Genomic DNA, 21,150 nt, shown 5'->3' on the forward strand with positions numbered 1-21,150 from the left:
GGGAGGAGCGCAGGCAGCGGAAGCCTCCCCTCCAGTCGGCTTCGCGGGGCCGACCATGGGGCAGGGGTCCCATCGCGGGGATCTCGCTAGCGGCCCCGGCTCGGCCCCCGTGGCAGGGGGCGCTCCTGCGTGATCGTGGCGGCTGTATAGCTTGGGAGCTGCTTGCCCCGGAACGCTGCGGTGCCTGACGTTCGGTCCCCGGAACGCTGCGGTGCCTGGCGTTCGGCCCGTGGAACGTTGCGGCGTTCGGGGCGGGGAACTGGAGTTCGGAGCTGCGAACGTCGGCGCCAGCGGGGGCTCGGCCCAGTCGTGATGAGCGGCGCTGGGGCTCCGGGGGGTCGGGGCCGCCTCCGGACGTACCCCGCGCTGCCTGTCTGGGTCGTGGAGGATCATCACGATGTAAGGGTATGGGGCTGCGGGAGAGGGGTCCGGGCTGATGAGGTGGGCAGAGCCCCCGTCGGCGTCAGGGTGCTTCCAGCCTCCCAGACCACTGAAGGAAGGGATCGTAGGGAAGAGGCAGGCGATGTTGCCAGGGTGATGATAATTATCGTATTTGTATGATCATTTCCACCCTTCTACAACGTAGGATCACTAGGGTGTTCCAAATGTACGGTAGGTTTTGAGGCAGCTCATTGACACAAAACCCAAGTCATTCTCAGAGAGGCTTAGGTGACTTTAGGTTTGCTCAGGGGGGACTGGTGCCTCCTGAATCTGGGGGGACACAATTTGTGGGCAGGCCAAAACCCCCCCATATCCACTCCTATACTTGTGCTGCGGCTTAGTGGCTCCCCCCACCCTACATGCTGCCGGCCTGCACAGCAAAAAAACTGCCCCCTCCTGGGCAGTGTGAAGTCAGAGGCCAATCTTGGGGCGGGGGAAGGGGGGATGTACCCCCTACCAGTGATCTGTGGGTTTGTTCGGTTGGTTGCTTTTAATATATTTCATATTCCAGGGCAGTTTAGCCAAATCGGTTCCAAATCATAGCGTTTGAGCCAAACTTGATCGTTACAAACACCATGTATGGTGCTACAGCCAGCAAGTATCCTTCACCCCAGACCCATTCCCCTGGGACTTCAGATGCCCACAAATCCATTGGCAGGCATCCTACGTGCCAGCCCAACCCTGGAAGTCTTGGAGCTTGGATGCCCCAAGAAAATACAGGCAAACATCCTCCATTCCAAACTTTAGTTTTGGACTTAAGATATTCCCTACACTTTATCTTAGCCCACTGGCTTTTAGGTTTGCTGCTAGCACTTTCTTATGATGGCTTGCCTCAAAACAAAGAAATGCTCCAACTTTGATGACCCGGTGCTCACTCACTCACTGGCATGTTAGAGAGAGCAATATAAAGTAAATAAGAAAAAGACTTATTTGTATACTTATTTGCATATTTTTCAGTGTATAATATTTTTTTCAGCAAATATGCTGATTTTGAGCTTCCAATAAAATAATTTCATAATTAAAACCTGGTGATGCTGGCTCAGGCAGGAAAGCTTCAAAGACCACTGAATGCCCTGGAGTGAAATAGTGGCTGGCTCATGTGGTAGGAGCTTCTGGCTCAGCCTAGAACAGAGGTGGAGGCTACTTTAGTCCCATCAGAATGCGTGAATGGACAAATGGCATCACAGCAAGTTCACAGTGTGGTCCTAATTCTAATTCGAGCTCCTCTGAGTGAACCTCAGTGGTGACATAAAACTTCTGTTGCTCAGGCACATTGGAGAAGGGGGCGCTGCACCTCGGCTTGCTCTTCTGATGCATTCAGTGTAATCAGTTTACAGCGAGCAGGAGCGTGTCATAGAATCATAGAAAATTAAGGTTGGAAGGGACCTCAGGATGCCATCTAGTCCAACCCCATGCTCAAAGCAGGGCCATCCCCAACTAGATCATCCCAGCCAAAGCTGGGTCTTAAAACAAGCCTCCAAGAATGGAGATTCCACCACCTCCCTGGGTAGAGACCTGTCACGTAGACCACCTCGAAATGACCTGTCATGACTAGGATCCTTAGGGCAGCAATTCCCAAACTGGGTTGCAACATCAGCGGATGCAGTTGCAGGGGTGAGGGGGTTGTGGGTTGGGAGTGAGGGGCCACACTGAAGCAATGGGATCACGCTGAGGAAATGGGGCTATAAATGGGGCTATGCTAAGGAAATGTTTGGAAAGCACTGCCCTAGGGACACTTCACTGGTGCACCCATGTAAGTCAAAAAACATTTGAAGAGGGCAGAGTAGTTGTGCTCCCTGGGTAGCTTCTACCATAGGTGTTGTAAAAGTGACTTGCCAGGAACAAATAGTGCCTGTGGGCGTCTATACACATGCTCCGTGAGCCGCTCTAATGAAAGTGCCTGCAGCATCACATGTATTCAGCATCCTGCACTTCAGAATGGTGGCAGGAGTGCTTAAACTAAAGCTTGTTTGGCAAGTTTTAGTTCAAGTGCCCCCTCTGCCATTTTGAAGTGTGGGGACGCTGAATACACGTGATGCAGAGGCGCTGCAATGTGTTAATTAACATGATTAGTTGAGTTTGCTCTGATATGTGCTAATTAACACGTGTCGGAGCAGGCATTTGGCAGATGTGTAGGTACCCTGTTTGATTAGCCTGGTAGCTGGGCTGAGACGCAGACACAACTTACCTTACTGTCATTTACGCTGCTTTAGTATTACCCCTAATATTTTCCAGGCTTAACATCTGATCTTAGGAAGGTCTGTTACATACCATGTGTCTGCTCCTTGTGTATAGAAGTATACATGTGTTTTATGGGTCCAGACTCTTTGCTCTACTACTGCATGTGAACTGAAGCATGGGTGCCTTCCTCTCCTCCCCCCAAAGTTGGCATCCTTCTGTACCAGATTTAAAAAAAAAAAAAAAAAAAAGCTAGAAGCCAGAATCTACTTCACCTATTAAACACCAAAATAAGATTCTTTTCCATCCTCCTTGAACCTCTGAAAACCAGTTAACCAAATAGCAAATGGGTCTCCCTTCTCAGTGCATTTTTTAGTCTGAAGGCTAAAATGATGACACATTACCTAAGTAGGTCCATTAACATTTTGTCAGAGATCTGAAAATAGTATAATGAAATCACACTCAGACACCTAATAGGTAGAGTGGGAATAAATGCGCACTCTCACATACGACAGTATTTATCTGTGCTATTTTTTATATCCATTACCTTGTTGCCTGTTATTTTCAGGAAGTATCAGTAGTCACTCTAATAAGTGCCATTATTCCTCCTGGACATTTAAGGGACTGTTTGTTTTTTTTTGTCTACTCCCATATGTGATGTTCTGAGCAAACTGGCAGTAACATAATGGGTGTCCCCACGAGCGGGAATGTGCATTTCTCTGGGGACAACTAGTAGCAGCACATGTTTGTGCTGTTAGTTGTCCCTTGGGAACACCCCTGCACGCGTGCTCTGGCAAGTTGCCCCGGGTTGGGTAGGGGAAGCTGGGGCCAGCACCTGGGATGGGGCCAGTAGCCTTACTTGGGGTACTGGGGGCCTCCCAGGGCTGCAGCAGCGGCGATCTGGGCATGTCGATCCTAGCCCGCAGCCAAAGCATGGCTCTAGCCTGCCAGGCTCTGGTTTTGAGCAGCACACATTGTCACAACGTGCGCCATTCCACTTTTTTTTGATGCTTTTTTTTACACTGGGATCGCCCACTGTCAAAAAAACCCCACTGCACTGCAAATTAGCAGCACAGTGAATGCATATATGTGTGGTGAATGCAGTTTGCGGCATTACAGGTGGGTTTGTGGTGCCACAAACCTCGTGCACGCTCATGCAGATATGCCCAATGTGTTGCCAAAGTAGGGTTGGGGTGCCCTCTCCCAGAATTTTCTTTATGGACCACTGACTAAATACAGTGGTCCCTCCTGGTAATCCTTGCAGTAATTATGGAATGCTCCAGTTTCAGAACCAGCACTGGAGAAATTAATGTTAAGGCATGCAGAAATAAGAGGCATTGTATAGTATACTCCTTTCACTGGTACTGATTTGCTACTGATTGGCACTTATGCCTTCCCTTGACTTCTTTGAGAGCACTAGATACAAAACAGTGACAGGATCTGCTGTATATCCACTTCAGGTACATTTTAAGTAGTACCTTTGGAGCTGAAAAGTCTTAGGGCATGTGTAAATGAAACAAGGGCCCCTAAATTGAAGTGGGGGAGGACGTTAAAAAACACTGCTTCAACCCCCATGCAGCTCAGGCAGGCAGGCAGGCTCTGGGGGGTGGGGGGAGAGCAGGCTCGCTGCTTTTCTTGGGCAGAGCCAGCTTTCCCAGGCTGCTGCCAGGCTGCCTGCAGGACTTCCTGCAGAGCTGCACGGAGGCCAGTGCTTCTGTAGAGGCAGCAAAATAAAACTTCTTCAAGTTTGACTCCCAAGTCATTTAAGGCACATTACACCACTACAGCAGCTGGAGTTAATGTGCAATACTCCGCCAAGGTGTGCAAACACCAACACCATTAAAGTGGTGCAAAAGCATTTAACCTGCTTTAAAGTTCCATGCACGTGTGCCCCTTGTTTTGTCTATACACGGCCTTAAGTTTTTAACCCAGCTAAATTTCTGTACCTCCCAAGAGCCAAGCAAGGTCCTTTGAGTAGATGTGATATCTTTTATTAGACCAACTGAGTAGTTTGAAAAAAAAGTTCTTAGCAGACTTTTGGGCGCAATCGCCCTTCTTCAGGCATAGGGAGTCTCGGCGATTGTGCCCAAAAGCCTGCTAAGAACTTTTTTCTAACTAAGTTGGTCTAATAAAAGATATTGCATATGCTCAAAAAACCTTGTCTGCCTATGTCCTAAGACCAACACAGCTACAACCCACAACCCTCCCAAGAACCAAAACGTAAGTGAATGGGTAAGATTAATTGGGCAAGGATTCTCTTCGCTCTGTATTCAGTTTTATCTATTCTTATCATACATATCTTTTGGCAAATTCCACAGCAGGCAGTAAGGCAGTGGGAACAGAATTTTTATTTTTTCACTGTAAGGCACACTGTGCCTCAGTTTCCCCACCTGATGACAATATAATCATACTTACATTGCCACGGTGCTGAGATTAGTTGCTGTTTGACATATTGATGCTGATTGTCATATTAACAAACCAGAGAATTAACGTAATTAGCATTTTCCCACGTGTAACACAAAACGGTAGAAGTGAAATGTACAATTTGACTCTAAAAAAATAAAGTTGTTTGTAAAGCTTACTTTCTTGAAGGAGCTATAGTACTCGTACTCTGAGGTAGTTTCTCACATAGTTTCTTTGCAATAGCACAGTCTAAGGAGATAGTCCTTCATTGAATCCATGTGAAGGGATCATCTGCTTACGGTCTCAGAAGCCCACTGGGGTGCTGTATGGGCAAGTGAATGAGAACTGAATAGTAAGCCTTCAGCACGACCCCAAAAAGTTTTGTTAATTAAATGGGAAGGAACAAAAGTCTATTTTATGTTCATAAGGAAAAATGTGTATAGCACACCTGTGGGCTGACGTAAGAAAAATATCATAACTAACCAACCCATAAACCCTTGTGGTATTTTTAGTTATAGTGCAAGAACTGACTTTAAGGCTCAGATTTGTGTCTTTATTCACATAGTCTACCACAAACTTCATAGAGTTATTGCCACACAATCTTTTCCCCAAAGTCCCCTCCCTCCCGGCCCCTTTTTTCTGGCTTTTTTGGGTGTCAAGAACTCTTCGTAGTATTAAACTCAGACAATGTGTTCTGCGGACATTTTCATTTATCATCACCTCCTGGGTTGCTACCAGATAGTTTCTGACCAGAGCTAACCAGTCCCTAAAAAAGACCTAAAAAGAAGGCACGTGTTTCTGTCCCTGTCAGAGCCCTTCCTTGGGTGGATGATACCTGTGTTGTCTTCTGGATTACTTACTGAACCCTCCTGGATATGCTGCTTTGATGGCAGACCTTGTACTTGCTGCCTCTCTTAATGAAGCATCTTATATTTAAGGGAGTTGAGATGTTTAAGCCGTGACAGCCATTGATACTTAAAAGTATCATCTTGTCTTATAAAGTGAGTTTCAGTTCCTACTAAATAAGTACCGTTACTAGGGATAATGCATAATTAAGCCATGTCTGGTTTATAATCCTGTTCCTCTTTGGAACGTGGACATTAAATGAAATGGATATTAAAACATTTCCCTGAAATGAGTTTAAATGAAGCTAAGCTTGGAAACTTGAAAAATTAGTAAAAACTACATACAAATTAGAATAGAAATAAAGATGAGAAAGACTGCTTTGTCAGTTTATTTTATATTGAATAGAGAATTCAACTTGTGAACATCAGCTTAGTCCAAGCATGGCAAGATCTTAGGAAATAAGAATTTTAAGTGGTGCATAGGTGGTGTCTTAGAAACTGTCTCACGCCTACTTTTACCTTCTGAAGCCCACTAACAGCCTGCTGTAATTTCTTCTTCATAGGTTGTCTGACTTACTTATGCATAGACTTTAGGATTATGTCAGTGGGCCATGAGTGGATCAGTATTATATACCAGTGCCACGTTGCTTTTTGTTAAGAGAGTACTGAGCCCTGATGTGATGATGGATAGGGTTTACTAATTTGTTTGTTGTTAAAAATGTTGCGGTTTCTAACCCACTAGCAAGAACTGAAATTCTTCTGTTTCTCTTGTTTTAGGTTCTGCCTTTTATTTATCGTGCCATTGGTTCAAAGCATCTTCCTGCCAGTAACATCAGCTTTGTTCATTTTGACTCTCATCCCGACCTCCTTATTCCTGTAAATATGCCGGCAGATACTGTCTTTGACAAAGAAGCTCTGTTTAGGTAAAATGTTATATGTGCTTCCTCAGAACGTCTAAGTACCATCTTATTTACACAGAAGATAGGTAGAAATACTTGCAGAATACGTTTAAACGTGTGATAGGAGTCAGCCCTAAAGCACTCTTAACCTTTTTACTCATACTTGTAACTGTTTATACTCAAAGTATGCTTATTGACAAATAATACTTGCAGTTTATTTATATACCTTTCCCATATATGGAATATATTCATGGAACTGACAGCTGTTTACAAACAAGAGACAATAAGTAATGTAATTAATCATCTATTTTCTCTCCGTTGATTTCCAGTGAGCTCAGTATTGAGAACTGGATTATGCCTGTTGTTTATGCTGGCCATATTTCTCAAGTGGTATGGCTCCATCCAATCTGGGCTCAGCAAATCAAAGAAGGAAGACATGATTTTTTAGTCGGTAAAGACACATCTACCACCACAATAAGGTAGTGTATCCATTTACTTGAGCTAACAATATAAAAATTACTTGAAAGTTTCCCATACACACATACATACATGAAATTGAGGATAAACCCCTATTTCCCAATAATAAGTTCTGTACCTGAGGTCTGCTGTACCTTGCAACCCAATAACTGCAGTTTGGAGCAGAAGTGACTGTTGATGGTTATCTGTGCTATATGGTTTGCCACTCCAGAGGTAATTATGAGCAATGGAGGTTGTGCGGAAAATTTCAGCTAAAGTCATTGTCAGAAATCCTCCTGTACATTTTTCATATCTAAAATTAAAGCTGTCAGAATGTCGCTACTGATTTCTCCATCCTAGCAGGAGAGTTCACCCTTTTATTCCCTTATGCCTCTGGCTCTGTTAGGCACAGGAGTATATTCAGAACGTAAATCCAGGGTGCCCTTTCTTCTTCCCTAAACTGAGGAAGCAGAAACTGTATTTGCTTGTCTTAAGCGAACCTTTGAGCCTAGGGAAACACAGGGTGAGATTACACATTAGAGTTAGCAAGTGCTACTTGTAAGGTATGTTAGTCTGTGTTAAAGTTAACTAGTGCTAGGGATCAATCACAATTTTTGGTGTTAATACCTTCTCTAATGTGTGCTGCCCAGACCTGCCACTAGAGGTCTGGTGAGCAGGGGTGTGACTAGGAGCTGTAAGTCTGCTGCATGCCTTCCCTACTCAATGGCTCTCTAGCCATGGTATAGGCCTGGGGGGGTGGTCTCTCCATGCCACTTAAATCACTCCTGTCTCCCCCCACAAATCACACTGCTACTCCCCCATCAGCTGCCAGATTCCCCTGCCCCCCCCCCCATCATCTCCCCAATCCTATGATTGATGCTCCACCACAGGATCACTGTCCTGTCACCCCAATGAGCCTAAGAGCAGTGAGAGGTCGAGGAGGGGGAGTTCCCCTCGTTGTCTGCTCCTGGGATCTCTGCAGCCCATGTTGCCCCCATGCTCCCAGATTCATCCCCACCAGGCCTTGCAGCTTCCTGACCATACCCAACTAACCAAGTTATCTCTTCTATAACCCCTTCCCCTGGGAGTCATGCTGTCAGCAGGCAGGGCTGATTTGTTCACTGCAATTGGTTAACCCTTTTTCCAGGCTGTGCAGAGTAAGTACATCCTAGCAGAGCACCTGGAGACAAACTGTAGGCACCAAGTGGGCATTTCAAAAGCATCTTAACAAGCTGGGTCCCTAGCTCCCATTGACTTCTAAGCTACTTAAAGAATTAACCTGCTTAGATTCTTTTTAAATGTCTTCAGGCATTAAACCCCTCATGGCTAGGGATCTCTGGAATTCATGCTGCAAGTGCATGGCATGGTAGCTTCTTTAATCTAGGAATATTCCCCACACACACCCCTGCTGCTGATTGGCAGAGGGGCCCTGTCACTCACCACCTGTACCCGATGGCGAGGAGGCAAAAACCACAACATATTTTAAACTACAGTTTTCACCTCCAAGACATCAGGCATGGGTGGCAAGCGACGGGGCTCCTCCACCAGTCAGTGGTGGGGAAACTCCAAGATTAAAGTAAGTGCCACACTTCTGGCACGAATTCCAGAGATCCCTACTCATGACATCCAAATTTCTCAAATTAATAGATATAATCTTTTCCCACCCAATTTGCATTTATAGACAGGAAGAGAAAAGGGAGCATTCATATTTATCAACTTTAGTGACTGGAAAATATATTTTCTCTGCACCCACTTGCAAAACTGAAACCAGAAGTAAAAGTTTTTCTGCACAACAGAAATCACAGTTATAGTTGGGTACAAAGTGAAGATCAGCATTCATTCTTTGAAAATAACATAGAAAGAGACAACACAGTGTGTTGTATCTTTTAGAAAGATTAAGTTGTCTTCAATAGTTAAAGGTATTTTTCCCCTAGTTCTGTAGAAAATCTCAAAATCATCTTTTATTCATAATAGAGGAATAATTCATGTAGCACATTTTTTTTTAATTAAATGATTTTATAGTAAATTTAGGCCTTAACATAGCTCCCATTTTGGAAGGTGAGGTATTTTTGCAAGGGAAAAATGTATAGAAGTTGCAAAAATTTTATTTAAATAAAAATCTGAACTTAATTTTAGTTTTGCTACTTTAATCATTGTTTTCTGTCTCCTATTCCCACCTCTTCCTATCCCCCTTCCAATTTTGAGTAGATCTGGAACTAGACTAGATGTCTGACAGCTCTTTCTAACTATACTGCTGATCTTCTTTATAACGTAGACCTTCAGGGGTGTCAAATGTAAGGTCCACGGTCAGATCCAGCCTCTGAAGCCATATGATCCTGCCCATGGGTCTTGGACTGAACCTTCACACTGCATGGTCCATATTGGGCCACATTGGAGCCAGTGCACAGGGCTGGCTCAGTGAGACACCACTTGCAGCACACACTCTGCCAGCCCCTGTGTTATGCACAGCTGGTCCAGCTCCACGCACCCCAGTAAATTCTGGAATTCCAAAATGTAAACCATCCACAGCTCTACATTCGTATAGTATACCAGGCTGTTGTCATGATGTACTTAGTTTATTTGAATTTTCTTTATGATATAATCAATAGCAAATTATATTTTAATATTACATAAGGAAGAATCATTCTATTACCAGCTGTAATTTTGTATGGGCTTTTCATATATGCTTAGTATATGACTTAGTAAAAAACAAGATATTACATTAGAAGAACAATCCAGTTTAAATTGAATACATAAGGATCTTTTATGGGTACTATGTGCATATTCTGCAAGCCATGCCACACATCCACTTGGCTTACCGAGAGTCACTTACTATGAAGGCTCTTACAGTCTTGATTCTAATCTCTTTGGAAGGTCATACATTAAATGGGACCTATTCTCCATTCCAGGGTTACAAGTACAGATCATTACTTTCTAAGTGATGGTCTTTATGTTCCTGCTGATCAGCTAGAAAACCAGAAGCTTTTACATTTGAATGTCCTTCTAGTTAAGCCCTCTGAAACATCCAAACAACAAGACGACAAAAATGAAGCATCTTCTGCTAAGAAACTGAAGTTAAATGCAGAAGATACAGCAAACACTGCTACTCCCACTTCATCACAAGGACTGGAAATTGTTGGCCATTACTTAACAGATACAAAGGCTCCTGGAGATGAAGAGAACGCATGTGCACAAGATAAAACAGAAACGTTCTTAGAGTCCTCAGCTTCCTGCTCTCTTGGAAGCAATGGATGTAAACCTATAGAGATGGTTAATGATGTTCTTCAAGTAGTACAGAAAGGAGATGCATACGTTTTAGATATTGACTTAGATTTTTTTTCCGTTAAGAATCCATTCAAAGACACATACACCCAGGTAAACATAGAAACGTGCAGTCCTGCTTACCTTCATAAAAAAATATGTGCAGTCTCTCTTAGCTTTATTAATAGTTGGCAGCCAAATCCTTTTTTAGTGTAGAAATTACCATATTGTCCTAACCTACTCTATATAAACTAAACTTAGATGGTGAGGTAAATATTTAGATGGGGAAGGTGTGAGAAACAAGGGCTTTTAGTGATATCTTTTATTGGGCTAGCTGCATATTTGGAGGAGATGTTGGACAAGTTTGCAAGCAAAAAGTGCCCCTCTTCAGGTAATTTTTGCACCCAAAGGCTTATCCAACATTTTTTCCAGCTATACAGTTGGCCCAATAAAAGATACCAGCAGAAAATTCTTACTTCTATTAAAAGGAGGTATTTGGGACCTGGTGGACGCATCTATACGAGATGTTTTCTGAGCAGTAGGCTAATTAGCTGCACAGTAAACATCATACATCTACATCTGCACTCCTGTTAGGCTGGAGTAAACATATTTACTCCACAGCAAGGATAGTACTTATAAATTGTAAACCTCTCATGTTTTAAAACAGTAAAACATCTTGTATAGATACATAGTAAATAAGTTAAAAAGTCCGCAAGAGCACATGTAGCACACTGAGATATGCGAGTGCTTCAGGGGATTGCCTGCTGGCTAGTCTCTCACTGAAGCAGCCTCATGCCCCAGTCAGCCCCTCCACAGCATGTTAAGCTAGGGGGTGTTAAGCAGGTACGTAATCTCATCCCTGATCAAGCATGCATATAAATACGTAGTTTTAAAGATAGGATTAAGTCCTGTCATAGTAAGTTTGAAGTTTAGCATGTGATTAAATGCCTAGTTGAATTGTGGCTGGTCACTGTTTTCTGAAGTAGATGAAACCATAGAGAGTAACCTGAAGCCACCCTTTTCTCCCATGTATATTTACAATAAGATTTCTGAAATACTGTGAGCATGGGGGTCTGTCATGGTAACATCACTCATAAAAATAGTTTTCCTGGGGATACAAGAATCTGAAAACATTCTTCCAGTATATATTCAGTTCAATACATTGTATTTTGGATGTGAAGGCACTAAAATACTCTTCCTTTTTTTTTTTTTGAAGGAAGAATACAAGATCTTGCAAGAGCTGTACAGTTTTAAGAAGCCGAATACCAATTCCACAGAGGTATGGCATTTCCTTTTAGAGTGGATGAGAAAAGTGAAGAAATGATCATTTTTGTTTAACTTCTAATAATCAGGAGCTGTGACCATGAGAGATACATGAGAGACAGCTGCAAAAGATGCAAAATTGCTGGTCTCCAATTAGGCTGTATATTATGCTGGATACTAATTTGTAGTGCCTTAGGAAAGCTTTCTAAGTAAACGTTATTACCTGATTTTGTGAAGTGTGTGAGGAGTTAGCCTGGGTGTGAAATCTAATTTGCGTAAACAAACTGCTAATTTACAAAAGTGAAGCCAAAACATAACACATAGTCTAGGATATTTTATTTTGTTTTTCTTTTTTTTGGTTCCTACTTTTATTTTTCAGCTAGAGATGTAGTAAATACTCTGTTAGTATTCAATTTATTATTTGTTGCTATTAATTTATAATAATTTTATATAATTTAATGTATAATAATATTATGTATACTTTATTGCTATCTTTTAATACCTAGAAGTGTCTATATAATCTAATACCTGTACGTGTGTTCTTTCACAGGAGGACTTGTTAGACTGTGTTGAAAATCGTATCCATCAGTTAGAAGATCTGGAAGCAGCTTTTGCAGATTTATGTGACAAAGATGATGAGGAGACTCTGCAAAAATGGGCCTCATATCCTGGGTAAGGGATCTCGTTCAGCTCAGTAGTTTTTGTAAAAGCAGCATGGTGAGTAGACTATGTATGTTCAACAGGAAAGTGTTTTTCATTGCAGTTACCATTTGTGAAACATGGGGTGGTTTTGTCCATTTTGCTAAAAGAATCAGTTGTAAAACTAGCAGAGTAGTAACATCATGGTTGGCCTTTTTTTTTTTTTTTTTGCCTCCCTCAGTTCTAGTCCGTTCCACACTATTTGCTTCAGTAGACTTTTCCTCCTATAGAGATCTTTTTGCCTCTGACTCCTGACACTTGGTTATTTTGAATTCTCTCCTGAAATCTACTTGCATAGTAGCCTTCTTTCCACACCACTTCTTTCCACTTGATTTTACATCTCTGCTGGCCCATCATTAACCCTTCCAGCATGGCTTCTGCAGCAACTGTGAGGACAAGTGCTGCCTAAAAAGTACCAGTTCCTATGGGAGTGGGAAATGACTTTTTGTCCAAAAAAAAAAAAAAAAATAGGGAACACCCAAAATCCTCACAGATTTTTCACTTGGCAATGCTGCTATGGCATCTCAGACTTGTATGCTGGACACATCTCGTCTCTTCTCACTGTTGTGATTAGGGTTTCTCCACCAGATAATGTCTCCATAATTCACTGCATTTGGGTCAGCAAGAGTCAGACTGTGCTGCATCATGTGTGATGTCATCTGGTCTTGGAGTGAGCTCCATAGAGGAGAATGTGAAATCGTGATGTATCTGAGTAAAAAATTACGTGGAGCACTATGGCGACATTCCCTACATCCTTTTTTTTTTAAACAGTAAGTTTTTGGGTAACTTTTTCAGGCAGTATGTCAGCATCTTCTCTGATGAATGGGAAGAATGTCCATTTTCCCCCACCATGTATGGCAACAAATGAATTCTGTGGCATCTCAGTAGCAATGTCTGCTAAGACTCCACTTGAGTTAATACTATATCTCAGGCTCCTGACAAGCAGTACACTTACGACACGATTAACCAGTTAATCATGTCTTAAGCAGCAACTTGGGCATACGTTCAGATAATTAATGGTGTGATAGAACAAGGAATAAGCCATACACAAAATATATGGAATAACTTTGTGGTTGGTTTGTATCCCACTTTAAATTGAACATGTGGACACACCCAGCCTCAGAAATTCACAAGAGCCTGAATCAGTTGACTGGTGCTCTGCGGTGCAGGAGCACCGAGCCCCCAGTTTGTTACTTGCTGGTGCAGGGAGACCCCAGGATCATGATCCCGGGCTCCTCCTTCACTATTGGAATCTGATCTCTCATCTTCCAATAGCACCTCCTGCCATGCTTATATGTTATGGCTGGAGGCATGATTGTTGGGATTGCATATCTGATCCCATTGCACATGTAATTGACTGCTTGCCAGGGATCTCTGTAATATATTGAATGCCGGGAATCAAGTTATAACATCTTGAATTTCCATTTGACTGCCTAAAAAAACTGAAAGGAGATGGTTCCAAGCATTGGTCTGTTCCCCAGATCCCATGAAACCCAGACAATGTCTCTCACAAGGAGCCTGCATCTTGCAATCTCATGGGGATAATGCTCTTGCTCTTTTACAGAAACAGGTTCAGAAACTGAGCTTGGAACTTGAGACATGCTACTAGCAATGTATTATTTTCTCTCCTTTGCCTTTATTTATCAAAATCTGTGTTAGGTGCATGTACTTCTTTTTATGTAAAAGTAACTACTTTGTTTTTTATCCCAGAATGAAACCCCTGGTTCAACTTGTGCATAGTTTGAAAAACCGAATGGATACTCCTGACTATGAAATGGTAATAGAGAGTTACTTAGCTGTGTTAGTCTGAAATCAGGGAGAAGGCAGAATGGATTTGTAGCTTATATACCTCTGATTTAGTTAGTCTAGCATAAGCTTTTGTGAGCGGGAGGTTACTTCATCAGATGCTGTGAAAGGACATACACAGTAGTGTAAAAGATGGAGACAGTATTACTTGCTCTGTGCAGGTCCTTCACAGCATCTGATGAATAAGCTCAGGCTCACAAAAGATTATGCTATACACTTCTGATTTAGTTAGTCTATAACAATGGTCGGCAATGTTTTTGGACAGAGGGCCAAAAACACCCACAACCTCGACTTGTAAGATGTTGGTGTGCTATGGGTAGATAGTGGGGGAGCCATGAGGGACCTGACCCTTGTTGTGGCAGCACAGCCCCAACCCCTTCCCCAAGGCACACATGCCAAGCAAAATGCCTTGGTCTATAAGGTGCAAAATTGGCCCTGCCTTCTGTGTGATATGGTAAGCCATTAATAGTAAGGACTGTATATAAATAGCCTGCAGAAATCTGTTCTCAACAGGGCAAAATACTGAATTCTTTTTTACTTTACTTCTTGAAACCATAAGGGTTTAGGAGTGTTTCAGTATTTGTACTTCAGAGAATTTTCAAAACTGGGCTTCTTTAATTAGGTCCTGTTGTCTGTACTTAGGCATCTTTAATGGTGGTCTAGTTTTTCAGGGGTACTGTGGTCCAACTACCCCCATTGCTGTGGTCCAGCTGCCACAAATCAATTGGATTTGTGGAGAACGTCTTCAAAGTCTAAATTTAGGAACCTGTTCCTTGATCTGATAGATTTTTGGACTACCTGAAGCCCCCAAAAGTAGTAGCTGGCCAAGTAACATTTCTTTGCAAATTGTATCATTCACTTTTAGAGTAGTGAAATCCTTCTGTCAAATTAATCTTCTAGGTTCATCAGGCTGGTCTTACCTGTGACTATTCTGAACTTCCCCACCATGTTAGCACGGAAAAGGAGATAGAGGGCCTCATGCAATCTGTTAAGCATCTTTTGAAAAACATACCCAAACCTACACTTGTGACAATTGCTCGGTAAGAATATGTTTATTTTTATGCTAAACACTTAGGCAATAGCTGCACAGTCAAAGGATGAGGTGATGATAGCATATCAGTCCACCTGCCTAATGAAGGAAACAGAATTCCCTGAACTGCGTTAGGGGTCAGTAAAGTTGCACTGTTGGAGTGAAAATACAGAGCCACATATTTGGGTCCTAGCTTGGGAATAAAAAAGTCTCTGACTACCATCTGATTTTTAAGTGGTGTTTTTTTCTGGTTTTAGTTCAGTAAACAGGGAATGTAAACCAGGGGTGTCAAACTCACTCTGCTCCCTGGGCTGGATCTGGACCATGGGGCTCCTCACAGTCCAGACCCAGATGTGGTAGGAAGGCTAGTGATGGTGCCAGAGTAAGCAAGGGCGGTGAAGGTTAATACACACATCACTTGCCTACCAGGTCTGTGTCCCCCACTTGCCCCATGCCCAGATTCCTTGGCCCTCTCCTCTTGGACCACATGACATAGCTCTGAACTGGATCCAGCCCACAAGCCTGAAGTTCAATGTTCCGATAAAAATAATTAAAAATCTTAGGGATCAAGTATCAGTAGTGTCTACTTGTAGTTGACTTACCTATTTTACTGGGTAGCAATTAGATCAGGCTAACCGTTTAGTTAAAATTAGGTTTTCCAGTCTAACTTGTCATCAGATATTTACCAGAGGTGCCTAATCTTTGACTTTGGGCATGAACAACGAGTTACAGTAGTAGGGAGAGAGCGGAAACATCACAAATGCCAAGGTGACCCCACCAAATCTTTTAGAGAATTACCACTGGCAGAATCAAGGGTAAAACTTCAGCACTGCAAGTGATACTGGTTTAGGTTTTGCCTGTACATGTCCATTCTAGAGTAGCCATTGGGCAAAGGCAGTCTACTACCTGCCACCTAATGGTGAGGCCCTATAATAGCTACCTAGTTTTTGAGCCACCCTGAGCACCTGCACATTGATGATTCCTGGTCCTAGTAAAACTTACATCAATATACAGAACCAGTGTAAAGTATACCAAGGTATACGTACTTCTCTCTAGGCCTTTTACTAGAATGATAACATGGAATAGACACAGGAGTGGCAGGAGATGCCACAGTACCTACAAGCTTAGATACCATAATAATGAGTACAGTATAATAATTGAAGTGAAATAAAATAGGTCATATTTCTGGTTTTGCCGCAGGTTTACTTTTTGACATAAACCTGTCTGCGCTGAAATGTCACAAGCTTGAATATGGTAATACTGTGGGGGTATTTGTTGAAAGGATACAAGGAAGCTAAACTCAGTTTGTTAAAGTGCTTTGAGATCCTTGAATATAACAGACTATGCAGGAGCAAAATATGTTTACAACATTCTAGTGTTTTTTATTTACGTTCATTTGACTGTCTAAAAATCACTGTTACAGATCAAGTTTGGATGACTATTGTCCTTCAGAGCAAGTAGACTTCATTCAAGAAAATGTTCTGAATGTTCTAAGCTCAGTGTATGGTGTTCTGGACATTCATTTAGAATATGCAGCAGATTCATCTTCTGCATGAATGGACTCTCCATACCCTCCTCTAACTCAGCAGCATTACATACACAATTCAAATATTCCCATGAGATTGCTATGCTGTGGAAATATCTTGTACTGAAAGCAGTCCCATGTCCTTTGCCCCCAGAACAACTTCCATACAAGCAGGAATTCATTATACACAATTTCACAGTAAGGAGATGCCAATATTTTTATGTATATCGCTCTCTGACATTTGCTATCTGGACTATTTAATTCACCAAAACCAGTATATTTTTGAGTCTTATATTAGCTATATTTGAATGGGGAGGGGAAAAAAACTTTTTATATTACAGCAGATGGCACTAGAAACCAAGATAGTAAAGAGAGTTAAATTTTAAGCGCACCCTGCCTTTGTTGCATTGATTTCTTAGAAAGCTGTACCTGAAATGTCATCCGCTTTTGTGTTGGTCACTGATTAGACTTTGGTTTTTGGCTCCAAATTAAATATGGTACATAGTTTACTAGACTACTTTCTAAAAACTAGTATTATGAGGAGAAACTATTATGTTTAGTCCACAAAGGCTGTAACAGAATTAGACACACATTTGAAACACCTATTAAACCTATTAGCTTGCTTTTTCTTATTTTTTAAATAAATAGATTTCCCATATTTTAGTAAAGCATGGGTTGAAATGTAATAGAAATTTGTTAAACCCATAACTGAAACCAGTATCATGATGCGTTAACTACAATTGCCAGTAGTGGCATTATTTGCTCACTCGGTGACTTTTGTTCCTTCCCTGTGCTGGAGATAATCACTTTTCCATTTTACCTATGTAGCCTGCCTTCTATTGAATTTTCCAATAACTTAATCCCCTTATGCAGCAAGGCACTTTATTGGCAGCCAATGCAACATCTCAGAAATGCAGCCATATCTATAGAGGACAGTTGCAGTCAGTCAGTAAAGGTGAGAGAAAGGGGAAACTTTGATCAGGGATTTTGTGATAGCCACTGCTGCAACAGTGTTATGAAATTCCAGCATCCACAAAAAAGCTTATTTTCTTAAAATTTAATCTTACGCTATTTTTCCTTTGGAAGTAGGTATCTTATACAAATATGTTTTAGTACCCATTACATTTAGGGGTGGGGGGGCATGACATTTTGGCCTCATTGAACTCAGTGGCAAAATATACATTGCCAAAATTTTACTAACATATACTGATATTCATACGTATAGCACAAAGACTGTCTCTAGCCACATATGTACTCATTTCCATACCTAGCCAGAAAAAAGTGTCATTTTCACAACAATTTATAATTAACTGTAGTTCAAGAGGAAATGGCCATCTCCAGAATGAAAAAGAGACGAGGCTTCATCTGGGACTGATATGGAAATGGGGAAGTGAGAACATGAAGACAACCACTGGTATATATATATGAAGATTTTTGTGAATAAATATTGTTTGTGGTGTTTTGAAAGAGAATTGGTGTTTTTTTATTGGCAATTTCACTTGTTCTTCAGATTCTTCAATAGCCCTTTTTAACTATTATTATTTCTGCTGTTACTTATAATCAATTATGCCTTAAGTCATGGATAGTTTCTAACATATTGTATTTAATCTAATCCAAGGTTTTATTCCCCCCCCCCCAGTTCAACATTGTGAGGGGTTGGGGGTGATAAGAAGCCTCATCCTGAACTCAAAGTACCAGATAGGGCAGGTAGCTGCTGCAGCCCCAGTTTTGGTCCTGGATCCAAACAGGAACTGAGCCATCACCCACTCTGAGTTTGGACGGCTTGTGCTGTCAAGGAGGGAGTGCATGGTGTTAGAAGCGGAGGGAAAACCACGTGGTTTGGTGGGGAGGGGAGGAGGGGGGAGCACAGGGCAGACCCATGGTTCGTGGCTCAGGGAGCATGGAGGATACCACACGGCCTGCATACTTAATTTATAAGTACTTAATTTATATTTGCAATCTTTTATTTGCAATCATGATGGCTAGGTTAGAATTCAAGTTAACAAGGCTACTCTGAGCCACCCAGTCCCTACCCACTTCACCTTACTAAGCAGCAATTCTTGGGTAGGAGGAGAGAGGTTGTGTGTTGGTCCATCTGGAAATGGCTACAGTCCCCATCCAAAGGTTTTTCTATTCGACTGCATTCTAACCCCAGTGAAGGTGCTCTCCAGGTCCTCCTTGTGTTGGCTCCCAGCCATTCAAGAAAGTTCAGCTCAAGTCTTCTGGATAGATGCATTTAAATGCAGCATCTAAGGAGTGATTCCCAACTGGAATACAGCATAATTGTGGAGTGTTGGGGGCTCCTGATGCTGCCCCCACACTGAGCAGTGTACTCTGGCATAGGTCCCACAAAGCTCTGCCCTTTCCCCTATCTCCCAAAGGAGTAGAGGCTGGCTCAGAGCTGCAGCCCAGCCAGGACGGGACTACAAGTCTGCTCACAGATGTAGCATGAACCACTACTGCCCCAGTGGTGGCAGCAGCAAGCTCCAGTGTTTGAGTCTCTGTCAGTGATTAGCAGCCTGCCCATCACTGACAGCTTGCTTGGTGGTCTACTTTCCCCAGCAAGGGAGAGGACCAGGGTGCCATTGTTCAGAAGAAAATCTTGTCAAAAAGCCTGATCAGAGGAGCAGCTCCATATGCTGGCTGGAAAACATACTTTTCAAGCAACTTTGTAGTGCTGTAGTTGTAGACACCCATGCTAATGCTGTTTTTGCAGCACTGCAAAGTGTTGCAGCACTTGTAGCATTACAAATGCATGACTGTCCATGGCACAAGTGTTTTTCTGGTGTCATGTCAAACAGTAATGCTATCCAGGTGGAACTAAAATCTAGATTTATTATTAAGCATCACAGCAATCATTCTTTGAAAAGTTCTGGGAGCTGATGAAAATGAATATGGCTCCTATTTAAAATGGAAAAAGTTCATAATGTAATAAATGTTTATAAGTTTCTATTTACCTCCCTAACTTTACTCAGTGACATGCATGGTGTAGACCCAAAATGGAAAACATGTTAGTTCCATAGGCTTCTTTAAATGTGTCCTCTATACATAGACATAGGTGCCTGTCCATTACTAAGGTTTAATGCAGCTCCCTTGGGTCCAAGCAGAGACAGATACTTCCAGTCTCCTCCTCCAGTTGGTTAAACCATTCATAAGATTTAAATTCTTCACTAATTTTATTCTGCACCCATTTTAACATCTTGTGATGCAGCACCTCTCACAAAAAGTGGTAAGTAGTGTAATTTCTGTTGTTGAGATGTCACATTTAGTGAATTTTAATTTTATGACCTAAGCCGGGTGTTTCCACTGTACTATCTTTAATAATACCAGAATTTGGAGTTTGTGTTATAGTTAGGCAGTGCTGGAGAAATGCCTCTTTTAATCATGTCCATGTTTAATACAGCAAACAGATCTGTGCTTAAGGTAAGAATACCTCTGGGCAGAATATAGAAACAGAAAGTATGCACTGGGCTGCTAAGTCAGTGCACTGGGATATATTCCATCCACCAATAGCTCAGGTCCCCTCAAGGCATCTGTCGCAGAGCACTGAGGTGCCCTGCTCCTAAAGAGGGGAAACTGCTAGGGAGGAAGCCCTAGCAGGGAATAAGGAGCCCAGCTGTTGGTTGCCAGGGCAACCAGAGGAAGTCAGCTGACCAGAAGGGGCAGGGCCTGGCTCCCTTATAAACCCTAGGGGCTGGGGCCAGAGGCAGTTCCCTGCCAGCAGCCAAGGAGGAAGGAGCTTTCTCTCATGGAAGAGAGGAGCAGCCTGACTGAAGGTGCAGTGTCTGACATGGCTGAGGGATGGAGTATTCCCTTGTAGGCTGGATTGTTGTTATGGCCGGTTGGCTTCCGTTTATGTTATAGCCAAGGGGCTTACGTTTGTGTTGCTGTTTGTCACCGGTGGTTTGGGTGAGGCTACTAGGGGTTGGAGGAGGCCTTATAGGGGACCCACAGCAGTGTGGGGACCCCAGCGCCAGTGAGGGCGCAGCAATTGGGGTGCACTGACCCCAACCCCAGAAAAGGGGACAGGTGAGAAGCCCCGGAGGATGGGCAGCATTGTGGAGAAGGCCCCGGGAAGGAGCAGCATTACTGAGAAGCTCCAGAGAGGAGGGCACATAGTGAGATAGGGCCGGGGAGAGCCTTAGCACCAGAGAGGGCGCAGATCAAAAGAGGTAGGGTCCAGAGAGGACAAGGGGCCAGATTATAATAAAGCTAGGACATAACGTCTATTCCATCGGCGAGGCATGGGCTGCGGTGTAGGGGAGGAAACGGAGCCGCAGATGGCGCCCCCTAGCACCGGGGCAGTCTCCTGCTAATTAACATCAATTAACAGCAAGGCATGGC

At 42.8% G+C, this 21,150-nt stretch overlaps 1 protein-coding gene across 3 annotated transcripts; it reads left to right on the top strand.

Annotated features, from left to right (window-relative positions):
- Nucleotides 1-59: 59 nt before the first annotated feature.
- C5H5orf22 (chromosome 5 C5orf22 homolog) lies at nt 60-18,278 on the top strand. Of its 3 annotated transcripts, none has more exons than XM_006276322.4 (9): nt 65-399; nt 6,645-6,790; nt 7,096-7,245; nt 10,132-10,597; nt 11,700-11,762; nt 12,297-12,418; nt 14,156-14,222; nt 15,152-15,291; nt 16,705-18,278. In XM_006276322.4, exons 1-9 carry the CDS (start codon nt 313-315, stop codon nt 16,835-16,837), a joined length of 1,374 nt encoding a protein of 457 aa, XP_006276384.3. In that variant the 5' UTR covers nt 65-312; the 3' UTR covers nt 16,838-18,278. The 3 variants fall into 3 exon arrangements, with proteins under 3 accessions (XP_019338897.2, XP_006276384.3, XP_014452892.2); XM_014597406.3 differs by having other exon boundaries at nt 18,123-18,278; XM_019483352.2 differs by lacking the exons at nt 14,156-14,222; nt 15,152-15,291; nt 16,705-18,278 and adding an exon at nt 13,020-13,213 and having other exon boundaries at nt 60-399.
- The last annotated feature ends 2,872 nt before the right edge of the window (nt 18,279-21,150 follow it).

The sequence above is a fragment of the Alligator mississippiensis genome, chromosome 5, assembly GCF_030867095.1.
Source record: "Alligator mississippiensis isolate rAllMis1 chromosome 5, rAllMis1, whole genome shotgun sequence".
Classification (NCBI taxonomy): domain Eukaryota; kingdom Metazoa; phylum Chordata; order Crocodylia; family Alligatoridae; genus Alligator; species Alligator mississippiensis.

What these genes read in the sequence shown, in the direction of transcription:
- C5H5orf22 (XM_006276322.4), top strand. Translation starts at nt 313, where the DNA reads ATGAGCGGCGCTGGGGCTCCGGGGGGTCGGGGCCGCCTCCGGACGTAC. An exon ending in TCAAAGACACATACACCCAG is followed by an intron (nt 10,598 to 11,699) that starts GTAAACATAGAA and finishes TTTTTTTTGAAG; the next exon opens with GAAGAATACAAGATCTTGCA. An exon ending in ATACTCCTGACTATGAAATG is followed by an intron (nt 14,223 to 15,151) that starts GTAATAGAGAGT and finishes TTAATCTTCTAG; the next exon opens with GTTCATCAGGCTGGTCTTAC.